The sequence below is a fragment of the Pavona decussata genome, unplaced genomic scaffold, assembly GCF_977016875.1.
Source record: "Pavona decussata unplaced genomic scaffold, jaPavDecu1.1 SCAFFOLD_234, whole genome shotgun sequence".
NCBI lineage: Eukaryota > Metazoa > Cnidaria > Anthozoa > Scleractinia > Agariciidae > Pavona > Pavona decussata.
In genome coordinates, this window is record NW_028145639.1 from 1,549,009 (window position 1) to 1,576,744 (window position 27,736).

The following is a 27,736-nucleotide window of genomic DNA, read 5'->3' on the forward strand; positions in this document are numbered from 1 at the left end:
TTGGGATACTGACCTCAAGAAAAAAAAATTCCAAAATATATATATATATATATATATATATAAAATCCCATTGAGCTGGAACTCTGGCACAATGAACTGGAACTTTGAGCTTCGACTCTGCGGAAAACTTGCAAATTCATTTACAATAGTTAAACCAATGAAATATTTGAAAAGCCACTTCAATAAGCTTTAATTTGATATCGGGTGTTGGGAATCTGTGATGTAACCAAGGGGGGCTACATCTGTTCAACTGGAGGCAACCCTGAAGGTACACTGTAACCTTAAAGCAAACAGCAAGACAACAGGCATCTTTTTCGATTTGCATAGAAAACAATCTAGCTTTTAATAAATTTTCAGAGAACATAAATTTAAGGTAAACCGGTATTAACCATACTGTATCAGACACAAAATCAGCATTATTGTTCCTTGTACACTGTAGCTCGTTCAAGGCATTCTGATAGCAGAAGGTAGCACGAAAAATGAAATAAATTTGTAAATTCTGTAAAATCTTAACTAATGCCCTTTGGCACCAAAGCCTTCAGACTGTCTCCCCCCCCCCCCCCCCCAACCCCCCCTGCCCCAAATGCAATCCTATTAACTTTGCAATAAGAGAAATCCAGATGAATAACGTTTTTTAGTGTTTTAAACAGAAGAAATTGAAACCATCCATATTTTATTTTGTTGGAAAGTAGCTTACTTGGCTGGGCCAAGTTACTGTTACGGCCTGGTGGGAAAGGAGCATATTTTTAAGTGATTATTTGGTCACAATTCCCTACTGCTCAAGCATGGATTGTTTGTCACCTGTATGACTTCCTTAACCCTTTAACCTTTCATATTAAAGAACAAATTCTCCTATCTTGTCCCCATACTTTTCTTATAAATGCACTGGGGAGAAGTTATTAAAATATGAAGAAAATTCACCTTGGGTGATCACATACTTAATTTTCTTGACCTTAAGGGTTGATTGAGTATTGATATTACAAGGAGAAATTTGATGTTGATCACTGTTAGGGCTTAAAGGGTTAAACTGATCATGAAACAGAAGTGAATCATGATTTCTGTTGTGCTATGTAGCTTTTTGAACTGAAACAAATGAAATCAGCAAAGCCGTGGGTTCTCTTTTGTCCTAATTTCTTACTTTTTTTGTCAAAAGTCAAGAGGTAATGTGTCCAATTTGTAGCTGTAAAAAAGAAATGGAAACACTAGTCTGTATACAAAATCTGTATAGCCAATCTTGATTTTGATTCAAGGTTAAATTATTGTGCTCCCCTTTCAACAAAGAAAATCAAATTTAATCCATAGACACAACACTCAAATTTTACCCATTGCATAGCAATGACATTGCTAATAAAGTAACAATGTACAAATAGTTATTTTCAGAGGACAAAGACGATTTTTGTCAGCAGGGTGGAATGGTTTGGTACCTAACCTGAACCACACATGAACAAACCAACCCCTTCATACATGCACCTCAGTCACCAACCAAAAGTGAATTTTTTTTACAAGTGATTTACACACCATCCTAACAAATGTGGTCTTTTTTGTGTACCATTGATTCTTTCCTGTTTTTGATCATAAATAATAAAAAAATACGCTCTTTTTTTTTTTCAAGTATGTCAGTCCTAGATTGTTTCCCTATGATAGAAACAATATCTGATAACAATAACAATAACAATTTTTTGCCTTTCTACATAATCTAAGCTATCCGATTTTCATGGATGTAGACTCGTGCTTTTGATTTAGTTTTCAGGTGAAATTATAGGAGCATAGCCTTCATTTGCTCTTCTTCTTGCCTTCCATTCCACTACGAAGAAACCAAGTGTCCCACAGAAGGAAGAAAGAATCTGCAAAATAACGTCACAGTCATGTACATTAAATTCCACCCTTCACAAAAGATCTGGTGGTTGTGCATTTTACCACAATACCTCACTTTTGTCCAAAAATGCACCTAACCCTGATTCTGGGTACTTTATATAAGACAGACCTTAATTTTTCGTTTTCATATGACTCCATGTTTGACAGAATTATCTGTGTTTTAATAAGAATTAATGGTAGGGGACACTTTGTGATGTCGATTATACAGTTCATGTATCTCATTAGTGTGCATTTCTGGACAAATCCATACCTTGAAAATTAATAGGCACCTAGAAAGCCATATTTTTGCCAAATTCGTCCCTACTAACAATAATTTTTATGCTAGGTTGCAAGTTTTTAGAACTTTTGTGTGCATTTTTATGGGCATGGTTTTAGGGATTTAGTAAGTTAAGAATTATGGGTTAATGAACCAGTTGCCATCTCCTTTAGTACAGTAGATTGCTAAATATGAAATGATACAGCATGTCTATCCCAACCCAACTACATGTATGATTCAAGGACTGACAAAAGTTGTCACCCACTAAGAGAGAAGTACATGAGCATGCAGCTGAAACATGGTTCTGCCTAAGGCTTGTTACAGATTTAATGAAACATGTTCCAAGTGAATATAATAAAGGTGACTGCACAAACAATCTCCAGCACATTCTCTTGATATTTGTTGTTTGTTTGTTTTTATTATTTTTATGGAGTGAAAAAGGGTGCTCTTTAGAAGAAAAAAGGAAGGTGTCCCAGTCTGGTGTGAGAACAAACCAAACAAACCAGAAACTGGAAACTCTCTACTTTAATGGGATATTAAAACAGTAATTTTACTGTACTTTGATTTTGTTTGGTTATCAGATGATGTCTGAAAGATAGCTGGTGATGGGTCAGTGATGGAGCTGTGTTTTAACTTTTACAATAGTTGTTTAAAAATATTTTTAACAAAATTAATGAACTTAAAAAGTGAACAGCACTGTCAGAAAAGAAATCTTGTTGACTCAAGTTTGATGCTCTGGCCAATTTTATCTGACAATCACAGACCCCATCAGGGAGCTTGAACAAGATTACATACAATTAGAGAACGTAGTTTGACCATAACTGTTAGAGTGAAAATCATGTTCCTGTAATGAAAGGGTTTTGACAATCTGCGAGCCAGCGAGGCATGCGAGGCAGACGTGCGAGGCACTCAGGTTAGCCTTAAAAGCACTCCGACTAGCCTGAAAACCACTCTGGTTAGCCTAAATAGCACTCAGGTTAGCTTAACGGTTAGCATTTATGTTGGGGGTTGTTCATGCCTCGCATGCTTTGTTCATGCCTCGCACGTCTGCCTCGCATGTTTTGTTCATGCCTCGCACGTCTGCCTCGCATATTGTATACACTCGTAATGAAACAACTACAAGAATTACATGCAGAAAATATCTAGAATCCTGCATACAACTGTTACGAAGTAATGTTTTAATTTTGGGGCTCATGAATTCAAACATTTAATTTAAGTTAGAAATTTTCTACATTCATAGCAGGAGTCCCTTAAGTTTAAACACATGCCAGAAGTCTACCAGTTACGAACTCAAGCTTCTTTTTATATACACCCATCTAAATACAAATACAGTGTTTTTGTACCAGTGTACACATAAAATAACATTCAGCTCACCATAATAAGAAGCTGCCATTTGAGGCTAAGTTTTAGACTGTAGAAGAATGCAATTGCTGCTGTAAGTGACTGCAAAAAGGAACGAAATGACAACAGATTATTGTAAAACGTTTGTATGTTTTGGCACCTTTAGAACTAATTAAAAGAAAATAATTTATTATACGTCAAGGTTTGTCAATTTACTATACGTCAGGATCAAGAATGGTGTGAAAAGTGGTTAAAACATTGCTAAACCACACAAAATAACTAGATTTGAAAAACCGTACTCGCACATGTACTCATACTCATACTGAAATATGAAGGTGTATAATTGCATATTGAAACTGACAAGAGCAGCATGCTAACAGTGTATTCATGTTCTCATTACTACCCATGGCCTTATTGTTCAAAAGCTGATTAACACCAATCCACGATTAAAAGTTAATTGAGGTGTTCATCTCACTTGTTGAAAATGTTTTCTAAAGTTAATAATTAGTGATAATAACATTTTAAGCTCATGGCAAAGAAAAGACTAAGTCAAACTGAAGTATAAGACTAGTACAACTGAATTTTGTGCACTGAAGTACAAAAAGGTTCGTTATTGATAAAAAAAAATTACATTAGAATCAAAGTTCATGATAAATCAAGATTAACTTAACTCAGACCCCTGATGAACAATGCGGATTGTTGCAAAAATTAAGGGGAAAATCCAAAATTCAATATTTATATTTAGTAATCTTACAACTAAATTTGAGAAACATTGATTTCATTACTCAAATTATATCAGCATTATGAGTGTTGATTATGACAAACCTGAACAAATTTGAACAATGCAAATGCTGGGGCACTATCATCTTCATAAAGAGACCCTAAAATGGAATAAATCTGAAAAAAGCATCAACATCATTAATATTAAACACTGCTTCAATTCTTAAATCTAAATTTAAGCTATACACTTGAATAAACAATATTCACTCCACATTATAATTATGTTTACAAAGCTGTACCTGAGTATTAAAGCTGCTATCACCAAGTCCAAGCAAGAAACCACAAAAGACTGCTACGGGTAAACTGTAGGTGAAATGTTTAAATGCACATTTTTGTCATAAATGATAATGATTTCAATTCAAAAACAAGATGTACTTTAGAACTGTTTCAATTATTTTATAGAACTGTTGCCATGTTATCAAAATAAATGGAATTTTAACAAGTATTCTGTAATTTCTCTCTGATGGAAAAACACAGTTAGTAAGAATGAATGGAATGCAGAGGGGTGCCCTGCAGCTATCCAATGATGAACACCCACTTTTTCAAAAATTGAATGGAAATCAACATGCCTCTTAAAATGTTCAATAATTGAACATGTAAGAGGCATGTTTAATGTTGAATGTTCAAAAGTATTTCCAATTTTTTGCCTTAAAGCTTGCCAGTTGTCTTCATGCCTGTTGCCCATTCCAAAGTTCATAAAGGGACTCAGCCCAACTTTATACATTGTTCAAATTGTATCATATGAAGAAATGAACCCCATCACCAAAAAGATCACATAAAAAATTAATATGTGCACTGACAAGTCTGGTTATGTTTCATCATGTAGTAACCAGGCTATGAATTGTCAAAGGTCGCCCAAATTCCACAAAAATATTGTGAGATGGCATCCTCCAAATCCATACAAAGTCTCTAATTGTTCCGATTTTTAAAAGCATTCTAAGTGGTTAGTAAAGTGACTCATTGTGATGTGATCTTTCTTGTGATAAACTCCAATTTACTTGTCTCGGTCTCCATTTGAACTCAGGAGCTGGCACAGAGAGAGAAGTGCCCGGCTATGTGTGAAGGGCCACAGGGTCAGTATAACTAGAAGTTAGAAGAGCAATTAATGGCTTCATAATAATTATTATTACTGAACATTTGAACACTTACTTGGGTTTACCGAAGACATGATAGTTTTCTGTAAGATGGTTAACAGCTACTATAGGAGATTTGTCAGGGATATTCAAAAAGACAAGAAGGAAGCAAATCCAGTGAACTATCATTCCAAAGAACACAATGGGCTCTCGGCCAAACTTGTTACTCCTCTTGCCAAATATACCAAACAAGAGGCCTCCTATAAACAGAATTTAAGCAAACAACTTCAGCTAAATAATTTATTGGTCAATCATGAAGACATACAGGCCTGCCAGTGGATCAAGAAATAATTGATAAAAAAATAAAGAGGCACATGTCTGTATGTACAACTGTACACTTCATAAAATGCAAACCATGTGTCTCCACTGTCCACAAAAAAGTTAAAGTTGGTTTGGAAGGAAGCTTACTTTCAACCAGGGCTCAAGACGAATGGTAGCCAATTAGCCACAGACTAGCTAGAAAAATAATTTGGCTAGCAATTTTTGCTCTTTCACTAGCCATTTTGGTTGGTAAAAATTGTACAGCACTGCAAGGTCAAACAAAAATGAAAATTTGTTACTCAAATCGAGAGAAGAGAAACTCATTAAAATAAAGACTGTCAACGGCCCCGCTGCTTTAATTAAAACAATAAGTTGAAACAGCTAAAAAGAAAAGTTTTCCAAGTTTTCCTGTTATGAAAGCGACAAATGGAAGAATCTGCTTCCTGTCACATGTACCTAAATGAAAAGTTGTTTTGGCTAGTAAAATCAGACCCATGTTGTCAACCACTGGGCTTGTCAGCTAAAGTGTTAGTCTTGAGCCCTGTTAAACTCTGATAGGACAATCTCCACAAACTACCATTCAATTGATAAGCTGAGAATGACAGATGCAAATTAATTGTTTAATCAAGCTGAGAGTGAGCAGCAACTGACTTCTCCAAGTAGAATTTTAATACTGGGCAAACAAACAGGTTATGAGGAAAAGACAAAAGTTAACCAAACAACACACTCAGCATGATATTTCAAAAGTAATAGTCTCCTAACAAGTATGAGCCTGCGAACGCAGACGTATTTCTGGCTGTGGCTTCTCTTCTTTTAGGCGGAGAGAGGCAACAGCTGGAAATACACCTGCGTCTGCAGGCTAAACAAGTATCCTTGATGTGAAGAAACAATATTATTATTATGACAAACAGCAAAAAGAACATTAATTTTCAAAGCATGTTGACATAATTATGGGACCTTAAAAGGTTAAAAGTGGTCATTTTTATGTGTTGCCAAGTGGCAATCATCATTGTCATCATCATCAGCAGCTTTATTTGCAACAAAACACATTAATCAAAGACAAAAGTAGCGGCAAAGATATGGTGAGGAGACCTCAAGAAACCATCGGGATTATATAAAGAGGTCACCTCTTCTGTGACGGTGTTCAAGCGCTTACTTAGGCAAAAACTTCTTAATGATTGTTTTAGTTAATCCACTAGCTTTATCTTCTTTTATTATTGTCTTGTACTTAGTTATGTAATTTTAAATTGACTCTGAAAAGCCCCGTGGGGACGAGCCAATAAAGTTTGTATGTATATAAATACAGAATAGTGCTGCGTATGTGAGGCACAAACAAATCAGAATTCTTTCAATAAAAGCTCATACATTGATTTCTTGAATATAGCAAAGCTGGATGGACCAGTGATATGTGTTGGAAGAGAATTTCAAGTTATGGGACCAATTACGTATAAACGGCTTTAGATTAGTACGACAGGCATGTGGTTGATAGCTACTTGGTTTCCTAGTGAGCACAAAAGGCCTCAAAACAGAACAAAGGGTTTCACTTACCAGTAATCTCGCCGCAACCAATCAGCATTCCTACCAAGCCAATCTGCCGTTTAGCATCATTGAAGTCATTTGTGTTACCTTGGAAATTTAAAACAACAGCCTTGTAAAACTACTAAACAAAATAATAATAATAATAAACAGCCTTCACCAAGAGCATGCAAAGAGCCAGGGTTAGAGTGTGCGAATTAGTTATTAACTGTTTGTTTAACTCATGCATGGATGGGTTCTGGGAATGAAAGGGGCAAAAATTTGTCTGATGTGCACTTACCGACGCAGGTACCATACACACCACTGAAGAATGTAAGCTCAATACCTACAGACAACAGTACATTGAAAGAAAAAACAGTTAGCAATGGTACGCAAGATATATCTTTCATTGCTAGCTATTTTGCTTAATATAGTATCGGCAATTGTAAACAGGAAGCCATATTCACATTACTGTATATTAAGCCCTATAACTTCATTTTTGTTAAGCCTTCCTAGTAAATTCCTTTTTTGTGTATAAGCAGACATGTACCAAGTTCATATTACAGTGTAAGTGATGGCAGTTGGCTTGAAAAAAACTGTCTAGATTTTGAGCTACCCACTTGCAGTGAAAAGGCTTACACGTTTCATAAACCTCATGGCCTGTATAATAAAAATAAATTATTATAAAGTAACACTCTTTTAATAATAAATTATCTTAAACACCCTTTGGCACTCATTCATCTGTCAAGATACTCTGAGACTCAGTGAGAACCCTGCTGATTAATGATCTGTATTTGTACATTTTAAATTTTAATGGTAAACTTGTAATACATAAAAACATTAAAAGAATAATTTTGATTGATTTGATTAACAAACTTGCAGCAATAATATTATTGATACATATTTCTTGATCTACAATTCATTATACTTATGAATCATAATATTAATTTGCACATTTTTGTGGCAGTGGTAAAGTCTTGGTGAGCATCTTGAAGGTCAGCATAAACTGGTATTGTGCAGTTCCAGCAAAAATCCATACCCACCGCATGGAAGGTCATTGGAAATTCCTAGGGGGAGCGGGGTCTTAAAAAGTCAAGATTTTAGAAGCAAAGTATGAAGCTAAACTGGAATTTCCTGGGCAATGGGGGATGCAAAACAAAAAACCTTCCGTGGGGGGAGTATGGAGACATGACTCTATTGATCTAAAAGCTAAAAGACATGTACCCACGAACCAGTAATTAAAACTAGAACAATAATCTGAAAGATACCACATTCAAAGTTTTACCTGTATAAGCAAAACACAAGCTGAGTAGCAACATATCCTTTGTAAAAAATAACTTGACAGCAATTTCTACGAAGAGAGTTCACAATGTTAAGTCTTTTTTTACCTCCATGCATGGCATCTTTATATTCCTATGTATCTCCTAGTTAAATTATCCTGCCCAAATCCCTACCCCCACATGGACAGTATACTTCATGTTTACCCCCTCCAAATGTCTCTTACAACTACCACCCCCTACCATCATTATGTTGTTGTCTACTACCCAGATTCCCTCTCTCCTCACCATATAATTTTTACCAAACCCTCGCCAAAATGCCACTCTGGACTGAATGATGTTTACTCTGCCCCTTTGATCTTTTTCACATTTAATAACATTCAATAATAAATATAATTACATTCAATGTTGAAAAGAACAAATTTCATATAAATTTTTAAAAATCATTCTGCAAGTAAACTGGTCAGCTTGCATTTAACTGACTATCTATATGACTATTTATTTGCCTTTTTCCTAATATATTTACAATTAATTAATTGTTTAATGTATGGCAAGGTGACCTCTAGAAACCACCAGGCTTATAGTTGAGGCCACCTCGTACCTAACAATATGCTTACATAGTTTGTACAACAAGTGTGTGGCTTTGCCAATTCAGTAATTATTTTAATAAAAACTCAAGCAGTTTATTCTTAAAGTTGGGAAAACTTGCCAGAGAAGTGATTGTAACAGGAAGGGAATTTTTGATCTTTGGACCTTGGTAAAGAATCTGCCAGCAAACAAGTTGCAACCATGACTGGCTATTGTGTCTTTTTCACTGTAAGGGGCACACATTTCGGTAATCAAGAGGGCTAAAAAATTAACAAAATAAACCCCTTTCCTCTTTGCTGGCATAATTACATGTATTGTCTGATAATGCCCTTGGTTGAGACATTGTCATAGAAAATTTCACAGATGCCCTTAAAGGAAAATGTTCACTTTTTGGACAATCTTACTGTAAGGGCATTATCCTCCGATATAACAGTGGCATAAAGGGGTTTTAATTGACAAATGAAAAGTCAAGACTAAGTCATCATACAAGAATGCATTCAATTTGGTTATTATTGACTATACAGTCAAGTATATACAGTATGTTACTGTGCATATTTACTAAATATACGTGACTGTATAAATCAATAAAATTTAGTAATTCATTTTAAATTATTAATTAATAAATAATTACATTATCAACAGTAAACTGCAAATTAAAGTTCTTTGAGTGTATACATGTATCTACTTCTACTCACTTAATGATTCAAAAGCTGTTCTTTTCACAAGGCTTCCACTGTTTTGCCTTTTAATGAAAAAATGTAAAGAAATTACAACTTACAATAAAAAAGCCAACAAAACTTTTATTACTACATTACAAAGCAAGAAAATTTAAAAAATTAAAAAAATCAAGGCGGAAGAAGAAGAAAAAAAGAAATTACAAATATCAAACTAAACAAGATTTAAACTTGATTACAACAATAGTTGTAATAAGTAGTCAGGGTAACTTTAATATTTAAGATTATGGAAGCGATAATAATATTACAGTATATGAAATTGTACTCTCTTATGAAGTGCACAGCAATTTGATTAAATTACATTTTGACAGTATATGCATCGCTTTTTTATAATAATTACATTAATTTTCAACATAATTTGTGTGGTTTCTTATTACAGAGGCACAGTTTTTTTGAGCTGCATGCACACACTACCAAGAGTGTTAAGAGGGAAGGAGAAGTCAGCAGAAGGAGGGACTGTCAGCCCCACTCCCCCCCCCCCCCAACTTCCCTAGACCTTAATCTATGGAGACTGTGGTAGAGATTGCCATTCCTGTATCAGCCTCCAGTCACAAAAGATGTTGCTCAAATCATACCTAGGCGCAGCCCTGACAAGAAGGATATTATTGCCTACATGTACTGCCAAAGCTAGAAACAGTCCCTCTGTATCCAAGCCCTATTCATGACTTCATTTCAAGCTGGATTGCTCCACAGATTGCAAATACAGAATGCTTGCATCTTGAAACATATTTAGAAAAAGATTAATACCCTGTAGGTCAATTAATACTTTATTGAGCTCCAATGCTTAACTATCCAGAATGCCTTCTACATTTGTAGCAACACATCATGCAAAACACTACTGGAGCAGCATTCTCTTGATTAACATTTAATAATAAGTTGACTGAAAATTTTTAATTAAAATTATAATTATTAATTATTATTAATAATAATTGTTGAAATAACTATTAATTACATCTATTTGGAAAAAAAATTAGAAACAGTATCTTTTGCCATGTACATTTTAAAGCTGTTTGAAACCTTACAAGTGATTTGGATTAACATAACATTTTACAACAGCTGCTGCTATAAGATCACCTTATGTTTTGGCTGAGTTCTTTGTCTTCTTCATTAACCAATTGTGCCTATGGGTGTTGATGAAAAGAATTACTACACCAGTTTAATTAACTGTAACTTAAAAAAAAAAAAAAAAAAAAAAAAAAAACCAGTGTAACCTACAAATGAACATTCAATCAGTTAGAATAATGTCAGAAATCAGGATAACACTGACTTAATAGATACATTATTTTATTAATGACAGTAAGCCCAAAAAATTTTAATTGTCATGTGAGCTAGCACTGTTCCAGACTCAATCCTTAACCAAAAAGGAGAGGCGGATCACACAGATTTTGGTCTTTATTGGTGAAAATGGTGCAAAAATTCCTTTACTTTGTTACAAAATCCTTCTAAAATGCCAAGAAAAGGAAATTCAGTCACTCAACTCTCAAAAGAAACAACTCAATCATGATTAGTTCAAGTGCAGTTTTGAAACATAAATGTGAGAACTCATAACCCATTCTGACCTACAATCCTGGCCAAGTGGTTTCAGGACACTTCACATTTTTTTACAAGTTTTGTTGTGAAATTAGACAACTACTGATAGTTTATGGTCCCAAAAAGAATCTTAGAACCCCCCCACCCCCCCCCCCCCGCTAAACAATGTTGAAGTTGATAAAATGTACAAGATTTTCAAGCCATGTCTGACTTCTGACTCTCAACATTGTTTAGGGGGGGGGGGGGGGGAGGGGGAAAAAGAATTTTCATGTTTTTAAGTAAAAAATAGGCCAAGTGTCCCAAACGTTTTGGCCAGGATTGTAGCCCATCTGTGGTTGAGACCCTCAGTTTTAGTTCAGTACCCTGGGATGGTAATTTTTAACAAAAGTGGGCCATTATTTTAAAGTTTCTGTTGATAGAAAAATGTTTTGGGATTTTTGGAAAAGACATCAAATACCTTAACAACAACAACAAGTATTTAGTAAAAAATAAAAAAAATTTAAAAAAATTTTAAAAAAAACAACAACAAAAAAAAAGTATTTAGTATATACCATATTTTTTGGCCTTCGAAGTAGAAATAACAGGCATATTCCCAGCCCACAAACAGTTGTGAATACCGTATACACTGTTCTTCTGACAGAGTCACCTGGTAAAAAAATATGACAATAAAATTTGATTATTTAACTCAGTCTATACAATCATGTTGCTACAGTAACAGACTGTACTAAATGAATGACTTTGCAATTAAAATGCTTCTCACTAATAATTTATGAGGAGACCACAAAGGAAATTACTGCCTGTACTGTACTAAGAAAGAGGTTTGTAAAATTAATGTGATCTCAATAATAATTATTATAAATAAAATAAAATAAATAAAAGACTGTTTATTAAGCACATTGCAGTCAGCCATAGCTGAATAAAAGGGTTACATACATGTTTCTAAGATTACATTATTAATAATAGCTACAACTACGTACATGTTACTGTATGTAATAACATAAAATGAATAATGATCCTAGACAACAATCTAATATTACATTAAATTCCTGGTATTTAAAATAGTGTACTTAATCACATTTACAAACTAGCATCCTAGGTAGTGACAAAGAGTAATAAAAAAAACCTTGATGAAATTTGGTGAACTTTTGTTTTGAATTTCTCCAAGAATACATGCACATGTATATTATTCATTCTGAGTCAATGAATTATTTATCAGAAGTCTAGTTTAAGCTTGAAAAAGGTTTTATCTGATTTCCAAATACCTCAAAGTTGACCTTGTTTTTTCAACATTACAGCCCAGTGTTTGGAAAATCTGATGAAACTCTGTTACTGATATTAGAGTTTGGTACATTGAGTAAAGTATTTGTTAGTAATACAGTGATTTTCACAGTGCATCAAACCTGATTTCCTTTTTCTCAATACAGTACAGCATACACTGTACACAGTCATAATATTTTATTGTATCAAAGACTTGAAACAAACCAAGAAGAGTCACAAAAAAATCTAATGTATTTAAATTTGTTCCTGGAATTTTGAAAAATGTGTAAATTTAAAATACAGGCTAACAGTACCATTTGAGGGGAGGAGGTAAATAAATATGAGTCCCCTAAAAATGACAACGTGGGAGGCTCACAGTATCACAGACTGTGAGTTTAACCGTGAAAAGGGTGCGAGTGTGGCCTTCAATAATATTTATTTAGTAGAACATATGCCAGAATAATAAGTAGTAGTTAGTGTAGTAGTAGTAGTAGTAGTAGTGGTAGTAGTAGTGGTAGTGGTAGTGGTTGTGGTTGTGGTAGTGGTAGTGGTAGTGGTAGTGGTAGTGGTAGTGGTAGTGGTAGTGGTAGTGGTAGTGGTAGTGGTAGTGGTAGTGGTAGTGGTAGTGGTAGTGGTAGTGGTAGTAGTAGTAGTAGTAGTAGTAATATTATAAAACCCTGTACATTAAACTTGCACAGAGCTTTAGAGCAAGTGCAACAGATCTTACCAATGTTTGATGTTTCATGCTTAAACTGAAAATAAACATACATGTTTCCAAAGAGCAAGCTGCAATAAAACAAAGACCTTAGCTTGTGGTTAAAAGGTAAAGGCACTTATTGGCTAATTAAATTGCTTCAATAAGTACTATCAACGAATGGAGCTAAACAGGTTTTACACTTATTTTAGCAGGTACGTGTATGTACACTGTAATTGCTGCCTGATACAGTAACTTCTTTTACATGCATCAGTCAATTCCAAGAATGTCCTCAGGCTAACCTCTGGTGTTAGCATGTTTGGAAAATAAACTGGCAAAAGGCCCCACTGCAGGGGCAAGGGAGCTGGTCAAATGGCCCATGGTGCAGTTAACAAAATGTTGCTTTCTGCGCTTCTGGCCTTACCTTTAGTCAAATAAAAGCTTTTTCATTGTTAAGTCCTATTTCTTACTATGGTGGCAATGACCATTTGATAATATTGTTAAAACTGCGTAGCATCTTGTTCAGGTCATACAAAACGTTTCTGATCAGTATCAAGTCAACATGCCACCCTGAAGAAGGCAACACTGCCAAAACATCAGTGAACCTTTTGTATCAGGCAGTGACCATTATTTTGTTCCGTGGATCTACCATCTCATTTATGTCTTCCGCAGACATATGAGAAGTTAATCAAGAATTACATGTACTTAATTTTGGTAAAGTTATGTATCATTGTAAAGGGAAGATCACACGCCCATCAAATGCCCATTGGTACAGGAATGGGCACTGATGGTGACTGATGCATGATTTATTAGGTTTTTACAACCTTTGGGACTCAAGATTGCAGTACACATGTATGTTCTCTACATCTCTGAGCTGATGATCACAGAACAATGGATAGAATGATCATGATACAGTACAACAGAACAAGACATCTGACATTGTGCTTGAATCTTCTACTGTTACACTCTATACTGACCTGCACTGCAACAATGCCCAGAAGATTCCACTGTTTCTTGAAATTGTTTCTGGTGTTGAATTTATCGTCAAAAAATTACCCTGTCCAGTCCATATTACTAACAAGAAAACAAACAAATGGTTATAATCTAAGATGTACAATGTATTGTAATTAGATCTTTTGAAACTCATGTTTGAAAGAAACAACTCATGTTTGGTTTCGATAACTTAAGGCAACTTGGCCATTGTAAAGAGATTCGAGTGCTGACGTTTGAATTAAGAGTGTTAGCCCTTCATCAGAGGAAATCAAGGAATTGTGGGTTGTTAATGGTATATATAAGTGAGCACCTGGGCCATGCTATCAGTAATTGGTGGGAACATGTCTGTGATATGGAGAGCTATTAATAACCTTGTGAATAATGCGAGCAAGAGAATCTTGAAAGATGACCAACAATGAGCACTAGTGAGGCCTGCATGGTGTCAGAAGTCCAAGAAAAGCAAAAATAAGCTTGCTAATCATACAGTACCCGCCGCACGAATAGCAGCATTACATGTGCATATCATGCATGTAAATCTGCCATATTGCACGCAATTTACACTGACACAAATTATGTGAGCATAATGCTCGAGTAAAAAAATTACACGCTAATGTGTGTAAATAATTACACAAATTCTACACAGTGTTTCATATGAAATAAAGGAAGTAGTTGTATATCAGTTCCTTGTAGTGCTAAGCGGCCTTGTCTCGAACAAAATGTTTCATCCTGAAACTGCTACTGGTTTCCAGGGAGTTGCATCCAATAATTATTGGGAATCTAAATACAGTACCTGCATCCAATAAATGCGGCTAAATGTAATTTAGGCTAGTTAGACTCGAGCCAATGCTGTCCTGCGGTATTTAGGCGGGCATGCGCGTTCTGGATTACATACGGGGTTTTTACAGGGCGTGATATCTGATGCCTTCCAGATGTGTGAGGGCGTGCATGCTGCATTGATCTGTGAATCTGCTCGTGGCATGCTTTTGCTAATTTATTGTAAATCCAGTAGTAGTATCCAATAATTATTGGGATAATTCCTATATCCAGATGCCCTGATGGTTATATTGATTGATTGATTGATTGATTGATTGATTGATTGATTGATTGATTGATTGATTGATTGATAATACATGAAACCTTGTGCTTGTATGCAGAGCTGTCATTAAGGGCCGTAACCTGCAACACCTGTTACGGCTGAATAACCTTCAAAGAACCTTGATGTTACGGCTGATCTTGATGATTGAAGGGTCATTTTACTCAGAAATTAAGAAGATTGTTACGGGTGAGAAGCTTAATGCCACATGTGACTAAAAACGTAATGACAGCCCTGGTATGTACATGTAGCTGAAAGGAGAATGTCTTTAGAACAATCTTATGACATTATTTAAAAAATGAACAGTGCTGTAAAATAATTCATATAAACTTAATTAAAACACCAAGGAATCTGACATACCACTTGCTCCATATCCTATAACAACCGAGCCCATGTACACACTCCAAGCTCTTGGTTCAATAAGGCTGGCTATAAATAAACTGAAAAACAAAACAAAAACAGCCAGCGTTCAGGGACCGTATCTTAGTTTATCATTCACCATGACTGCAGACTGTAATTAAGAATGATCTCATAAACAGAGTGAGTCATACAAAAATTATCATTATTATACCAGTATGCACATGCACTGTAGGAGCCTCGATTTTGAATTTCTGGCTAAAAGACATAACTTGTATTCTAATCAAGTTGCTTTTTCATAATAATCACTATTAAAGTGCATATGAAGCAAAATTTATTTTTGCGCAAATAATATTATAATACGTGAAGTCTATGATTCCAAAGCTGAGTTATATCGGTTGAAAATTGACGATTTTACAAGCCCTGAAAGTTGGACTATTTTGACCAGAAAATGGTCTGGAGACTGGGTTGAGTTTATTGCGAAATTCCTTCTTGTGACGTAATGTTGGGGTCAATAGTTGTTTACGCTCATTAATTTCTTACCAGGAGGGAAACTGGTGCATTAACTCCTTTGTTTTCTCACTGTTATGTTTTTACAAGTTTCTTTGTTAGGGGCGCCATCAACCCATTATCTCCCTCCTCTAGCCTTCTCTTTCGCACTATCCGCCATATTGTACCCAACATTATGTCAGCAGATGTTGTCATGTAGTATTTTGACTGTGTGATTTGAACAACCATTTTTGGGGTCAAAATAGTCCAATTTTTAGCACTTGTGAAATAGTTTAGTTTCACCCGAGACATCTCAAACTTTATAATCTTACATTTCAAATGTTACATTTTATAACTGAGCAAATATAAATTAATGGCAAAGTACAAAGTACATTTACGTGATCAAAATTAAATTGAGGTCATGTGCATACTGTCTAATGGTTGTCAGGTGTTTTTTTTTTTTTTTTTTTGGGGGGGGGGGGGGGGGAGTTGACAGTACCAAAAGCTTCAACATTTTTTTTTAATCCGGTGAAGTACTCCACCTTGTTTATCTGAGCACCCCACTTATAAAAACATGTAAGAGATAATCAACAGTTAGTATTAGTTAAACTACAAATCAACAAAAGTCTCTTACGCATAACAGATCCCTCCAACTATCATGGAAACTCGGGGTCCAAATATACCAATGAAGGATGGTGCAAGCCAGTTTGCCAGAGTGAACACAGAGTAAATGATACCCAAGCTAGAAAAATATAGAACATTCTCATGTCATTCTTTTTTCATTCAGGTGAGCTTACACACAGTCACTATAATTAGTCAGACTAATTTGTGCGCCTAACAACATCTTGGCCATTTGTGTCAAAGTGCAAATTAACAATCACACATTTTGACACCCAAGTTTAGATAGATTCAAGAAATGAAAATTTATCAGCCCAATTCGAGAAATTTTTTTCAGTAAACATGTTTTTTTCAAGTTTGCCAACACTGTCAAAGTCTAAACTACCACGTAATCAAAATTAGGTGTCCAAATACTGTGTACTAGAACAATTTGCGCTCTGATACTGTAACCGAAAAATCACATGAACAAACCATAGCATGTCAACCAGCCCTAGAAAAATTCTACAAAATTCGTAGAGTTTGTAACACTGTAATGCTATGAAACCAAATCTGTGAAGTAGATTGTGCAACCCTGACCAATGGCATTTGAGACCCAAGGCAGTATTTAATTAAAGTTTTTTTTCTTTCTTCACGTCTATACTTCACATACACTGTATGTTGTGGTTCAATTTTATCGTTGGTTTTAATCTTAATTTCTATTGTTTCAAACTCATTATCATACACTACCATGCCTGAGAACAACTGGAAGACACAATTTATTCCAATGATAAATTTGAACCACAAAACATGCAATCATAGTCCTGCCAGCCTCTAGTCAATGTTTAACATTTAACACTTGTAGGCATCCCACATCTTCAAACTAATAATACGATACATTTCTCAATATATGCATGGCTGTGTGCAACTTGCAGACAGACTCGGGTTTCCATCGTTTAGTTTTAGTTTGTACAAACTAATTCAAAGAAGCAAATTTTCATTGACAATTTCAAATGAAACTTTCTCGTTCAGACCATACCACTGTGGCGTGTTTGTAAACAGCTGATAAACAGCTGAACTGCTCATCATGGTACATTTCTCAATATACATGTACGCACTGCCGTGCATCCATAAAATGATGTGTGCAACTTGTAGACAAACTCGGGTTTCCATCGCTTAGTTTTAGTTTGTACAAAGTAATTCAAAGAAGGAAATTTTCATTGACAATTTCAGATGAAACTTTCTCGTTCAGACCATACCACTGTGGCATGCTTTTAAACAACTGATACGTACCTTAGTTTGTTTTTTGGTACAGCGCATTGAGAGAATTTTGTAATCAGTCACAAATAAAACCTCTTTTCCGCATACTACTTTTCGATACTTTGTTGTCACTATAAAAAGAATTGGTTCATGCGTTAAGCTGTGCATATATCAAGTTATGGATGCACTTGGGAAGTTTGGAGAGCATTCAAGAAGCTATAGAGTTGCTTGAGGTGTACGCTTCTCTCGTGCTCTTCCAACTTCCCTGGTGCATCCATAACTCAATATACGCACACTAAACATGAACCAATTCTTAAGTACAGCTGTACATCAGGGTTGTGTAGAGGGATTAAAAGGGAAGAGTGGGGGTGGAGGTAACCGGTGAAACTACATGTAGGTCTAAGTGGCTATTATGAGTGTACAGTATACAGTACAAGTCAACTACATACAGAGGATGAATCCATCCTGACCTCCTTACCTTACATATCCATTTATATTTTCTGTAAATAAAAAATGTAAAGAATGCAAAGTCACATACTTTTGATTGTTATTTTAAAGTACAATCAGCTTATATAATCAACCAGTTACCTTTAAAACTCAGCATACACTTGATGGTAAATTAATAATTACAAAATTCAATTTTTGCACACTTAATTCTAACAAACCTCAATAATTGCACACTTTGCACATTTAATACCAGACCTGCTGGTGTGTAACTTGCAAATAATAATTATTTTATGCGGTTTAAGCACTATTAAATTTGTCATAATACAACTCAATTTGCCTATTAAATAATTAATTAATAATGATCTTTGTAATTTACATCGTAACTTGTTGCATTGTTTGTTACTTACGTTCTGAGTCTGTATTGTTTTTGAATTTCTGCAGTACTGTGGGCTAATAAAAATTTTTTACATGTTACAACAGATCTGCTGAAGACTACCCACTACATGTACATATAATGTATAACTATTTAAAGTAGAAACTTGTAATGAGTTTCACATATCATTACAATATACATGTATCATCACTTATGACCATTAACTGTATAATAAACATCTCCATTACATTACAACAATTTGGCAATAGCAAATGTCCCCAAACTGCTCAGACACGGAGTGGAAGAGGAACAGGGTTGGGTCTAGCTGAAATGCCTGGCATGTGACGTCATAAGTGCAATGCTCAAAACCAAAGTGACTAATCTTCCTCTGTTTCACTTCCAGAAGAACTGGAAGAAGAAGACAACGACAACGCCATCTAAATTTCACTTCTTGATTGATTTACTTGCACTGTCAAACTCCATGAGCTGATGCATATATGACGTCACAAGCCAACTCTTGCAAGACTGTTTAAAAAAGAAACATATTAGGCTTCTCTCTTGCAAACAAAGTAATGACGGATAATTTTTTGCAGCTTTTGGCTGGCCATTTGCCAACTTATCTTGCTTCCATCAATCTAAATACAAATGCCTTGTCTTATTATCGACATATTGACTGAATTGACATTGAAAAATGTCAAAAAGAAAAAAGTAGTAGCACTTTAAATATCAGTTAGGAGTCATTGTCTGAGAAAACCAGGCAGAGGTGAAAGATGGGGGTCGGCCGATTTCCTTCAAACTTTCACCATTTAACGTCTGTCCGAAATGATAATGAATGATGCTATTTAGCAATTCTCCTGCCTTTGCGTTTCGTAGTTTGACCACCCCCCCTGGTTTTGACTCTAACTGACCCTGATGTCACGCAAAATATATGCAGAATTTGAAGGTCAATAAAATATATTTCGCGTCATTTCTGGGGACTCATATCGATTGCTTGTATTGTTTACCGTCTAAAAAACGTTGTTAACGGAAAATATCCCGACTTAACATAAAACTTAATTTTTTATAGAATTTTGAAATTTCCTTGCGATCGCAAAAATGTCTTGGGCCAAATGTAAGGCAATTTCGAAACGGTTTTTCTCAGAGGTGCGGCGTTCCTTTCCGAAAATTTCAAGATATATTTTAAGCCACACATCTGTTCTCCCAAAATCAGCAAACTCTAACTTGAGCCATTAAAATGCATTTGCATGAGCCACGCTCAAAGTCAAAGATTACTCGGTATTTTTGCTAATAAAGTTCCACAGCGGGTTTTTCTTTATGTCATCTTCTTCTTCTTTTTTCGTTTTTTATTTTGGGTTTTTGGATAAGCTCGATGAAACTATCTTAACTCTCCGAGTTAGAACTTCCCTGGAAGATTTAGTTGAGTGTCGCTTTGGGCAGGAATAACATCAAATTGGTGTTAGCTCACACTTGATTTGATAAAGCGTGACATGTCACGGTAAATGGCAATTTTGTCAAACGTCATCATAAACAGAACACATTTCCCGCTTCTTTTAACATTTCCATTTTCAACTTGGTAACAGCAAGCTTTTCCCTGATACTAGATGAAGTCTTGGAGTCAGTCTGTTGTTGATAATTGTTAACTAAAATAAAAACAGCGACAAATACCTGTGAAACTTGCCACGGCAAGAGAAGCTTGATGACCGAACCTCCGGGTTCTTCGTTACATAACAGACAATTGAAAGAACAACTAATCTTTCTTCTGTAATGCGTTGGGTTCCGCCATGGATCTGAAGTGCTCTTTCTGGTCTGTGGATTCGTCTTGCTATCCTGTACACGAGATATTGAATCGTATTTATTTCGTCAGTCCTGGTTTGGGAAGCAAGCGTGGCGCGATGAGTTCAAAGATCTCCGAAGCCGATTTGATTCTCAACAGAGCAGGTAAATTTGATGTCCCTGGAGACGAGAAGAGAGGAATGGCTGTTTGCCCCAGACATCGCAGGAACCTTACAATAGACTGGACCAGCCAAAAACGGACTATGTGTTGCCACCCAAGTCATATTAAAGGGACAACGAAAGCCGGGGTAATACACAAACCAACGCGACGAGTAAATGCCAAGATGCCACAAGGCATTTTTGAGCTGCATAACGCTGTTGTTCCCATCGGTTCAGGTTCGTTTTATGTTAACTGACAGACTGCATACAAGACTCATTTAAAAAATATAAACAACATAGTACTTACGGCCATGGGAACCGAACGCGAAGTTTGGCACATTTGTTTTGTTTACATTTGTTCCGCGGAGTCGTAATGCCGCCTCAAATTGGTCGTATCACAGGGAAAGCAATCTTAACCTCCCATGCTAGCTATTATTTTTGGATATAGTTTAAACACAGCTTTTAGTTGGAATTTGGAATAAAGGCGGAAAACACTCTACCTCATTAAAGTGTTTCTCAAATATATATTCAATATTTCATATTCATCAGAAGAAACTAGTTTTGTTTTATACCAAAAATACATTCCTTGTAAAAAAAAATGACAGCAGGATTGGCATGAGCTTTCTTCTGATGGATATGAAATATTGAATATATATTTGAGAAACACTTTAATGAGGTAGGATGTTTCCCGCCTTTATTCCAAATTCCAACTAAAAGCTGTTTTTAAACTATATCAAAATACAAAAGCTAGCATGGAAGGTTAAGATTGGTTGCCCTGTGATACGACTAATTTAAGGCGGCATTACGACTCCGCGGAACAAATGTGCTAAACTTCGCGTTCGGTTCCCACGGCCGTAAATGCTATGTTGTTTATATTTTTTAAATGACTCTAGTATGTAGTCAGTCAGTTAACATATGGGATGTGAACAACTGGAACAACAGCGTTATGCAGCTCAAAAATGCCTTGTGACATCGTCCCTTTAGATATGACACATAGTCCGTTTTCGGCTGGTCCAGTCTGTTGTAAGGTTCTTGCGATATCTGGGGCAAGCAGTCATTCCTCTCTTCTCATCTTCATGGACATCAAATTTACCTGCTCTGTTGAGAATCAAATCGGCCTCGGAGATCTTTGAACCCGTCGCGCCACGCTTTCTTCCCAAACCAAGACTGACGAGATGCGATTCAATGTCTCGTGTACAGGAAAGCAAGAGACAAATCCTCAAACCAACAACTTCAGCGCCACAAGGCGAATAAACAGACCAGAAAGAGCACTTCAGATCCATGGCGGAACCCAACGCATTACAGAAGAAAGATTAGTTGTTCTTTCAATTGTCTGTTATGTAACGAAGAACCCGGAGGTTCGGTCATCAAGCTTCTCTTGCCGTGGCAAGTTTCACAGGTATTTGTCGCTGTTTTTATTTTGGTTAACAATTATCGACAACAGACTGACTCCAAGACTTAATCTAGTATCAAGGAAAAGCTTGCTGTTACCAAGTTTAAATGCAAATAAGCGAGAAATGTGTTCTGTTTATGATGACGTTTGACAAAATTGCCAATTACCGTGACATGTCATGCTTTATCAAATCAACTGTGAGCTAACAACGATTTGATGTTATCCTGCCCAAAGCGTCACTCAACTAAATCTTCCTGGGAAGTTCTACCTCGGAGAGTTAGGATAGTTGCATCGAGCTTATCCAAACACAAAAAAAAGAAGAAGAAGATGAAATAAAGAAAAACCCGCTGTGGAACTTTATTGGCAAAAATACCGAGTAATCTTTGACTTCGAGCGTGGCTCATGCAAACGCATTTTAATGGCTCAAGTTAGAGTTTGCTGATTTTGGGAGAACAGATGTTTGGCTTAAAAAATATCTTGAAATTTTCGGAAAGAAACGCCGCACCTCTGAGAAAAACCGTTTCGAAATTGCCTCACATTTGGCCCAAAACATTTTCGCGATCGCAAGGAAATTTCAAAATTCTATAAACAATTAAGTTTTATGTTAAGTCGGGATATTTTCCGTTAACAACGTTTTTTAGACGGTAAACAATACAAGCAATCAATATGAGTCCCCAGAAATGACGCGAAATATATTTTATTGACCTTCAAATTCTGCATATATTTTGCGTGACATCAGGGTCAGTTAGAGTCAAAACCAGGGGAGGTGGTCAAACTACGAAACGCAAAGGCAGGAGAATTGCTAAATAGCATCATTCATTATCATTTCGGACAGACATTAAATGGTGAAAGTTTGAAGGAAATCGGCCGACCCCCACCTTTCACCTCTGCCTGGTTTTCTCAGGCAATGACTCTTAAATTTGACAAACTACCAACAAGTTACAAGTACTTTGGACCAGGCTGCATTTTATCAGGCCATCTGATAGGGTACGATAAAAAATCTGAGTTTGTGCGATATTTTCAGGATAGATTGTGCGATAAGAAAGGACTATTATGCAGTAAATTACGCAAATTATGCGATTTTCCCCTCAACTATTTTAAGCTTGTTTTCCCAGGATTCTGAGAAAGTAAAACCACTTTTATGCTGCTCTAGCAACGTTTTTTTCTTAAAGGAACAAAAAATAAGCAATTATGAGTGAAATGGGATATAAAATTTTAAATATGCACATACAGTACCATGCAAATGTAAGTTGACAGTCCCTCGAAACTCGAAATTCGTGACTCGATCCTCAAAACTCGAAAGCTTCCAGTATTCAGCCGCGAGTTGAGTGCATTGAGTTTCAAGGCAGGGAAACAAAGAACTTTTCGCATGATAAGTCTTTTACATGTGATCCAAGGCCACAGTTCGGTTCTTTTCTTCAGGAACCAACTCTGCAAGACAGCCAACTGCGTTTGCGTTTTTGTTGGAGCGACGTGCGCACATGTATGATTGAGATGGAAAGAGTTCGCTCTTTAAGCGTTTTCTCGGTTCCTTGCCGATTACAACCAAAAGTATTGAGCGTGTTTAATCAAGAAAATGCTGTTTTTGAAGTTTTGATTCGAAAGATTATTGAGGTACAATCAGGCATGATTTTGTGCGCGCGTGTTTCCATTGTCAGCTTGTGAAACAGTGGCCGAAAATGTTGCAATCTTTTAGTTTTGCTTCCTTCACTGTTAAAACTGGGTTTAGTGAACAAGTAATCCAGTCATCTGTCAGAGGAAGACACTGTTACAATCCGAAATCAGTTGATAGAAAATAAAGAAAACGTGACATTGCCTTATCAGATGATCTCGATAACATTTATGCAAATTTGTAACACTACGCCGAAGATGTAAACATTCGCGGCAGCTTTCAAAGTCTGCTAAAAAGTAAGCAACCGGCCACGTTAAAGTTTCCCCGGTTCCTTGCCGAATTCCACCAAGGTATGAAGGGTCATATGTGATGGATTCATATCAGCAATCCTGATAGGCTAACTCAAAGAGAATAATTGTTTGCGTTGCACCAATAGGCAATTCTTTAAGAATGAAAAACTAGCACAGGCCCGAAACTGCCAAAAACGAAAATGACGCCTTGAATTTCGATTGTTTGTGAAATCGATCGTTTCAGAACGTTTCTTGGGCTTTTTCGAAATTAAATCGTCTTGAAACTAAGCGCAGACGCGGAATTTTTTTCAGATAAGGCAATCATTTATGGTTTTTATTTAAGAATTGTGCGATTTTTTGTGAATTGTGCGATCGGATGCGATTTGAGGTCAATGGTGCGAAATCGCACCATCGCATAATATCAGATGGCCTGTTTTATGTAGGTTGCGCTGAAGATCTTTGGCGTGGGCTTCCAAATTGCTTTACGTACTTGCTACACAATCATGGTCTTTGGCATAATACGGCGTAAGACAGAGGTAATGCCTGGCTTTAGATTACAGGGCCTGACGAAAGATTTCTTAGAGTTTTGAAAACTTCGACCATTCAAATGAACTGTTTTTGTCCAAAAATATCCAGGATTTCACTCCTGGTATAAGATTTAGAATGTACAGGCGGTTGGCATAACATTTTCCTGGCATACGTGTTGTAGGTTAAAATGAATCCAGGTCAAAATGATTTCAACTTAGGTTGATTTGTATTTTCCTTTGTTAAGGTTGGGTACTTTACATATGAAACAAAGGAAAATACAAATCAACCTAGGTTGAAATCATTTTAATCTGGGATTCATTTTAACCTACAACATACACGCTTCGACTCAGCAGCCACTTTGCATGGAAATTCGAAACTCTTGGTGTATCTTCGGCGTTGGACGTACATGGAATGCACCCTGGACTTAAAAATGGAAAGATCTGTTGATAAGTTAGTTTGTTTCAAACCTGATGAAATCCAAACCATGGATCACTGGTTTTGAATGCGAGTCATTAATTGTTTTTCACATTCCTGACACCAGGAACTCGTTTTCTAATCACGGCAAAAGATTGTAAAAGGGAAAAAGTCATATTTTTCATTTTAGTAACCTCCAGACGATACTGATACATTAATTTTTTCTATACCCTTCAGATATGCAAATAATGTTTCTTCTACTTTGATATTTGTTTATTTGTTTGCGGGATATTAGCTCTTTAGAGTTTTTGGGATATAATAGAGACTTTAAGCATCGACGACGGGAACGGCAACGGCGACGTGAGATTGTGAGGGAAAACCCAAATGTCACATTGCGCATGTCTGGCGGGAAATATCAAGACGTTCTGCTCCGGGGCCCGACGTGAGAAAGCTTCGTTTGGCGTTGCTCGAAAACGTGAGTAGCATTTCACATATTTTACCTCCGTTTCGCCCCGAAAAAATGATATTTTTAATATTGCTTGGCACTTAAGGCAACCGTAGGAAAAGTACGCGTTGAGTTTTTGTTTTATTCTTTCCGAAACTATAATAACTTCATCAGTCGGCTGTTACAAGACAGAAAGCTAGTGAGACTAGTGACGATGCCTGCAAAATTAGAAATGACTTGCGAGTCTGACACTAATTATCGATGTTTCTCTCTAACATCAGTGTAATATTACTTTTTCTTATTCAAAACAAGACAAACTAGAACTTTTAATTTACATTTAAGCTGGAGAAAAATAAACAGTCTATGTTGCTCAAAAATAGCATCCAAACCACAAACCACTGTGTCATATCGTAGGTTTCAGTTCAAATTTTTAGATGTAAAGATAAAGAAATTCTCACGCGTGCTCGCACTGCTAAAGCGTTTCTTGAAATCCCAGCCTTCGATGCAGAACATTTGAAGTAAATTAATGTTAATCTAGTTGCTATTTCTAGTTATATCGGTGATTTTTATTACGACCTAAAAATATATCAAATGGTCTGAATTGTTTATACATCGGAAAACTGCAACTGCGACAAACACGTTCTCGTTAACAGCAGTAAAAATTCTTCATCGGTTATTTCATTATTAAAATCGATTTCTGACTTCTTTTAACGAAGACTCGATGGGTGCTTTCAATTCGACGAAAAATTACAAAAATTTCGGGTGGGAATCGAATGGAACAGCATCTTCTCCGCAAAAGATTTTCGAAAATGTAGGACAACCTTTTTGAACAGCTGTTCCCGAAAAGTGGAAACCGACCGAGCATAAGCCCGTTCCATTCGAGACCGAAATTTCCGAAAATTCAAATCGAAAAGTTTTGGTGAATGGAAAGCGCTCATCGTATTTAATCCTCTTCGAGGGAAGTTGTCGTCCTATTGCGCCTGCTTAACTGCTTCCAATTTCGCGACGCAACCGCGTCCTCTCCTCAGTCTTTCCTCGGTTTCTCCGTCGCCGTTGCCGTGCCCGTCGTCGATGCTTAAAGTCTCTAATAGCTCTTTAGACTCTTTTAAAAACAAATCATGAATCGCACTTTTTATAAATTCTTAGAAAATAATTAATGATTGCAATGCAAATCTTATGATGTTGTATTTTAATTCGTTGGTAGTTCTGAGGATGTGTAACATACGCATTATCCTTTATTTAGATATCTTCTTATAGTATTTACATTGTATTTTGTTTCTTTTATATATCTCATTGTAACTGGTTTCTGAAAAACCATTAGTGGATGGAATCAATAAAGTTGTATTGTATTGTATTGTTTCATCAGGTCTTAGAATGACCCATTTTGGTCAGAAAAGGGCGGGAAAAGGAAAAGATCTGCGGCGAACTTCTTCAGTTCCGCCGAAGATGCATGTGATTCCAGCACGTGATGCATAACCTTAGCTTTTATAGCTTCATTTCCTCCAACAAACAGATGTGACATTTGCGATATAAATTAGACCTTGTACTTTTACGAAGTCATGTTTTCCTCCAGTCTCGTGGCCAATAGAAAATGAAACAACATAAGCTTAGTTAAGACTCAGCTACACGTTTGACCATAAGCGAAGAAGTCTCAAACTGGCCCCGGTTGTTCAAAGAGCGGATAACTCTATCCAGCGGATAAGCCGTTATCCAGCGGATAAAATGTATTGTTTGAAGTACATTTTATCCGTTGGAAAGCGACTTATCTACTGGATAGAGTTATCCGCTCTTTGAACAACCGGGGCCTGATCGACAAGCTTTTAGCTTTATTCATGTCAGCCATCGTTCAGCGAATTGAAAAATACTCTGCTTGCTATCACCACTAGGTTATCAAGAAACAAAATAAATACCCTTACCTCAATCATACTCGTCGTTTGAAAAGCTGTGAATATGAACATGAAGGAAAACCCCATCACCAGAACGTTCCACATTCCCACATCGACCGCCATGTTGGCTGATTTGACAACAACTGACCTAAGCATACCCTGGCAAAGTAAGTCAAATTGATCCCTACCCGTCCCTAAAGCAAAACAACCCGCAATCAAGGTTTCAGCGTCGTTGGTAAAGAGAGACCAAAAAAAGCCCTTGACATGAATTCAAATTTCTTTTTCATCTACTTTAATGCCTTCAAAAGGTATCAAAAATTCGAGAAAAGGCCAAACATTGACTATACATTTTTCTTTGCAGGGTCCCCAGGGGGAGTCTTCGTGACCGC

At 36.3% G+C, this 27,736-nt stretch overlaps 1 protein-coding gene and 1 long non-coding RNA gene across 2 annotated transcripts; one reads left to right on the top strand and one right to left on the bottom strand.

Annotated features, from left to right (window-relative positions):
- Window positions 1–250: 250 nt before the first annotated feature.
- LOC146458065 (uncharacterized) lies at window positions 251–1,845 on the top strand. Its single transcript, XR_014858348.1, has 2 exons — window positions 251–895; window positions 1,043–1,845. It is a non-coding gene; the product is annotated as an uncharacterized LOC146458065 (long non-coding RNA).
- LOC146458066 (UNC93-like protein MFSD11) lies at window positions 1,705–27,508 on the bottom strand. Its single transcript, XM_085091372.1, has 18 exons — window positions 27,378–27,508; window positions 18,882–18,924; window positions 18,506–18,527; window positions 16,808–16,915; window positions 15,688–15,767; window positions 14,219–14,315; window positions 13,275–13,333; window positions 11,842–11,936; window positions 10,835–10,881; window positions 9,722–9,768; window positions 8,447–8,512; window positions 7,463–7,507; window positions 7,195–7,272; window positions 5,402–5,585; window positions 4,492–4,555; window positions 4,298–4,369; window positions 3,506–3,574; window positions 1,705–1,844 (listed from the first exon to the last, which is right to left on the bottom strand). The coding sequence occupies exons 1-18, from the start codon at window positions 27,501–27,503 to the stop codon at window positions 1,740–1,742; spliced, it is 1,407 nt and encodes a 468-aa protein (XP_084947498.1). The 5' UTR covers window positions 27,504–27,508; the 3' UTR covers window positions 1,705–1,739.
- Window positions 27,509–27,736: the final 228 nt, after the last annotated feature.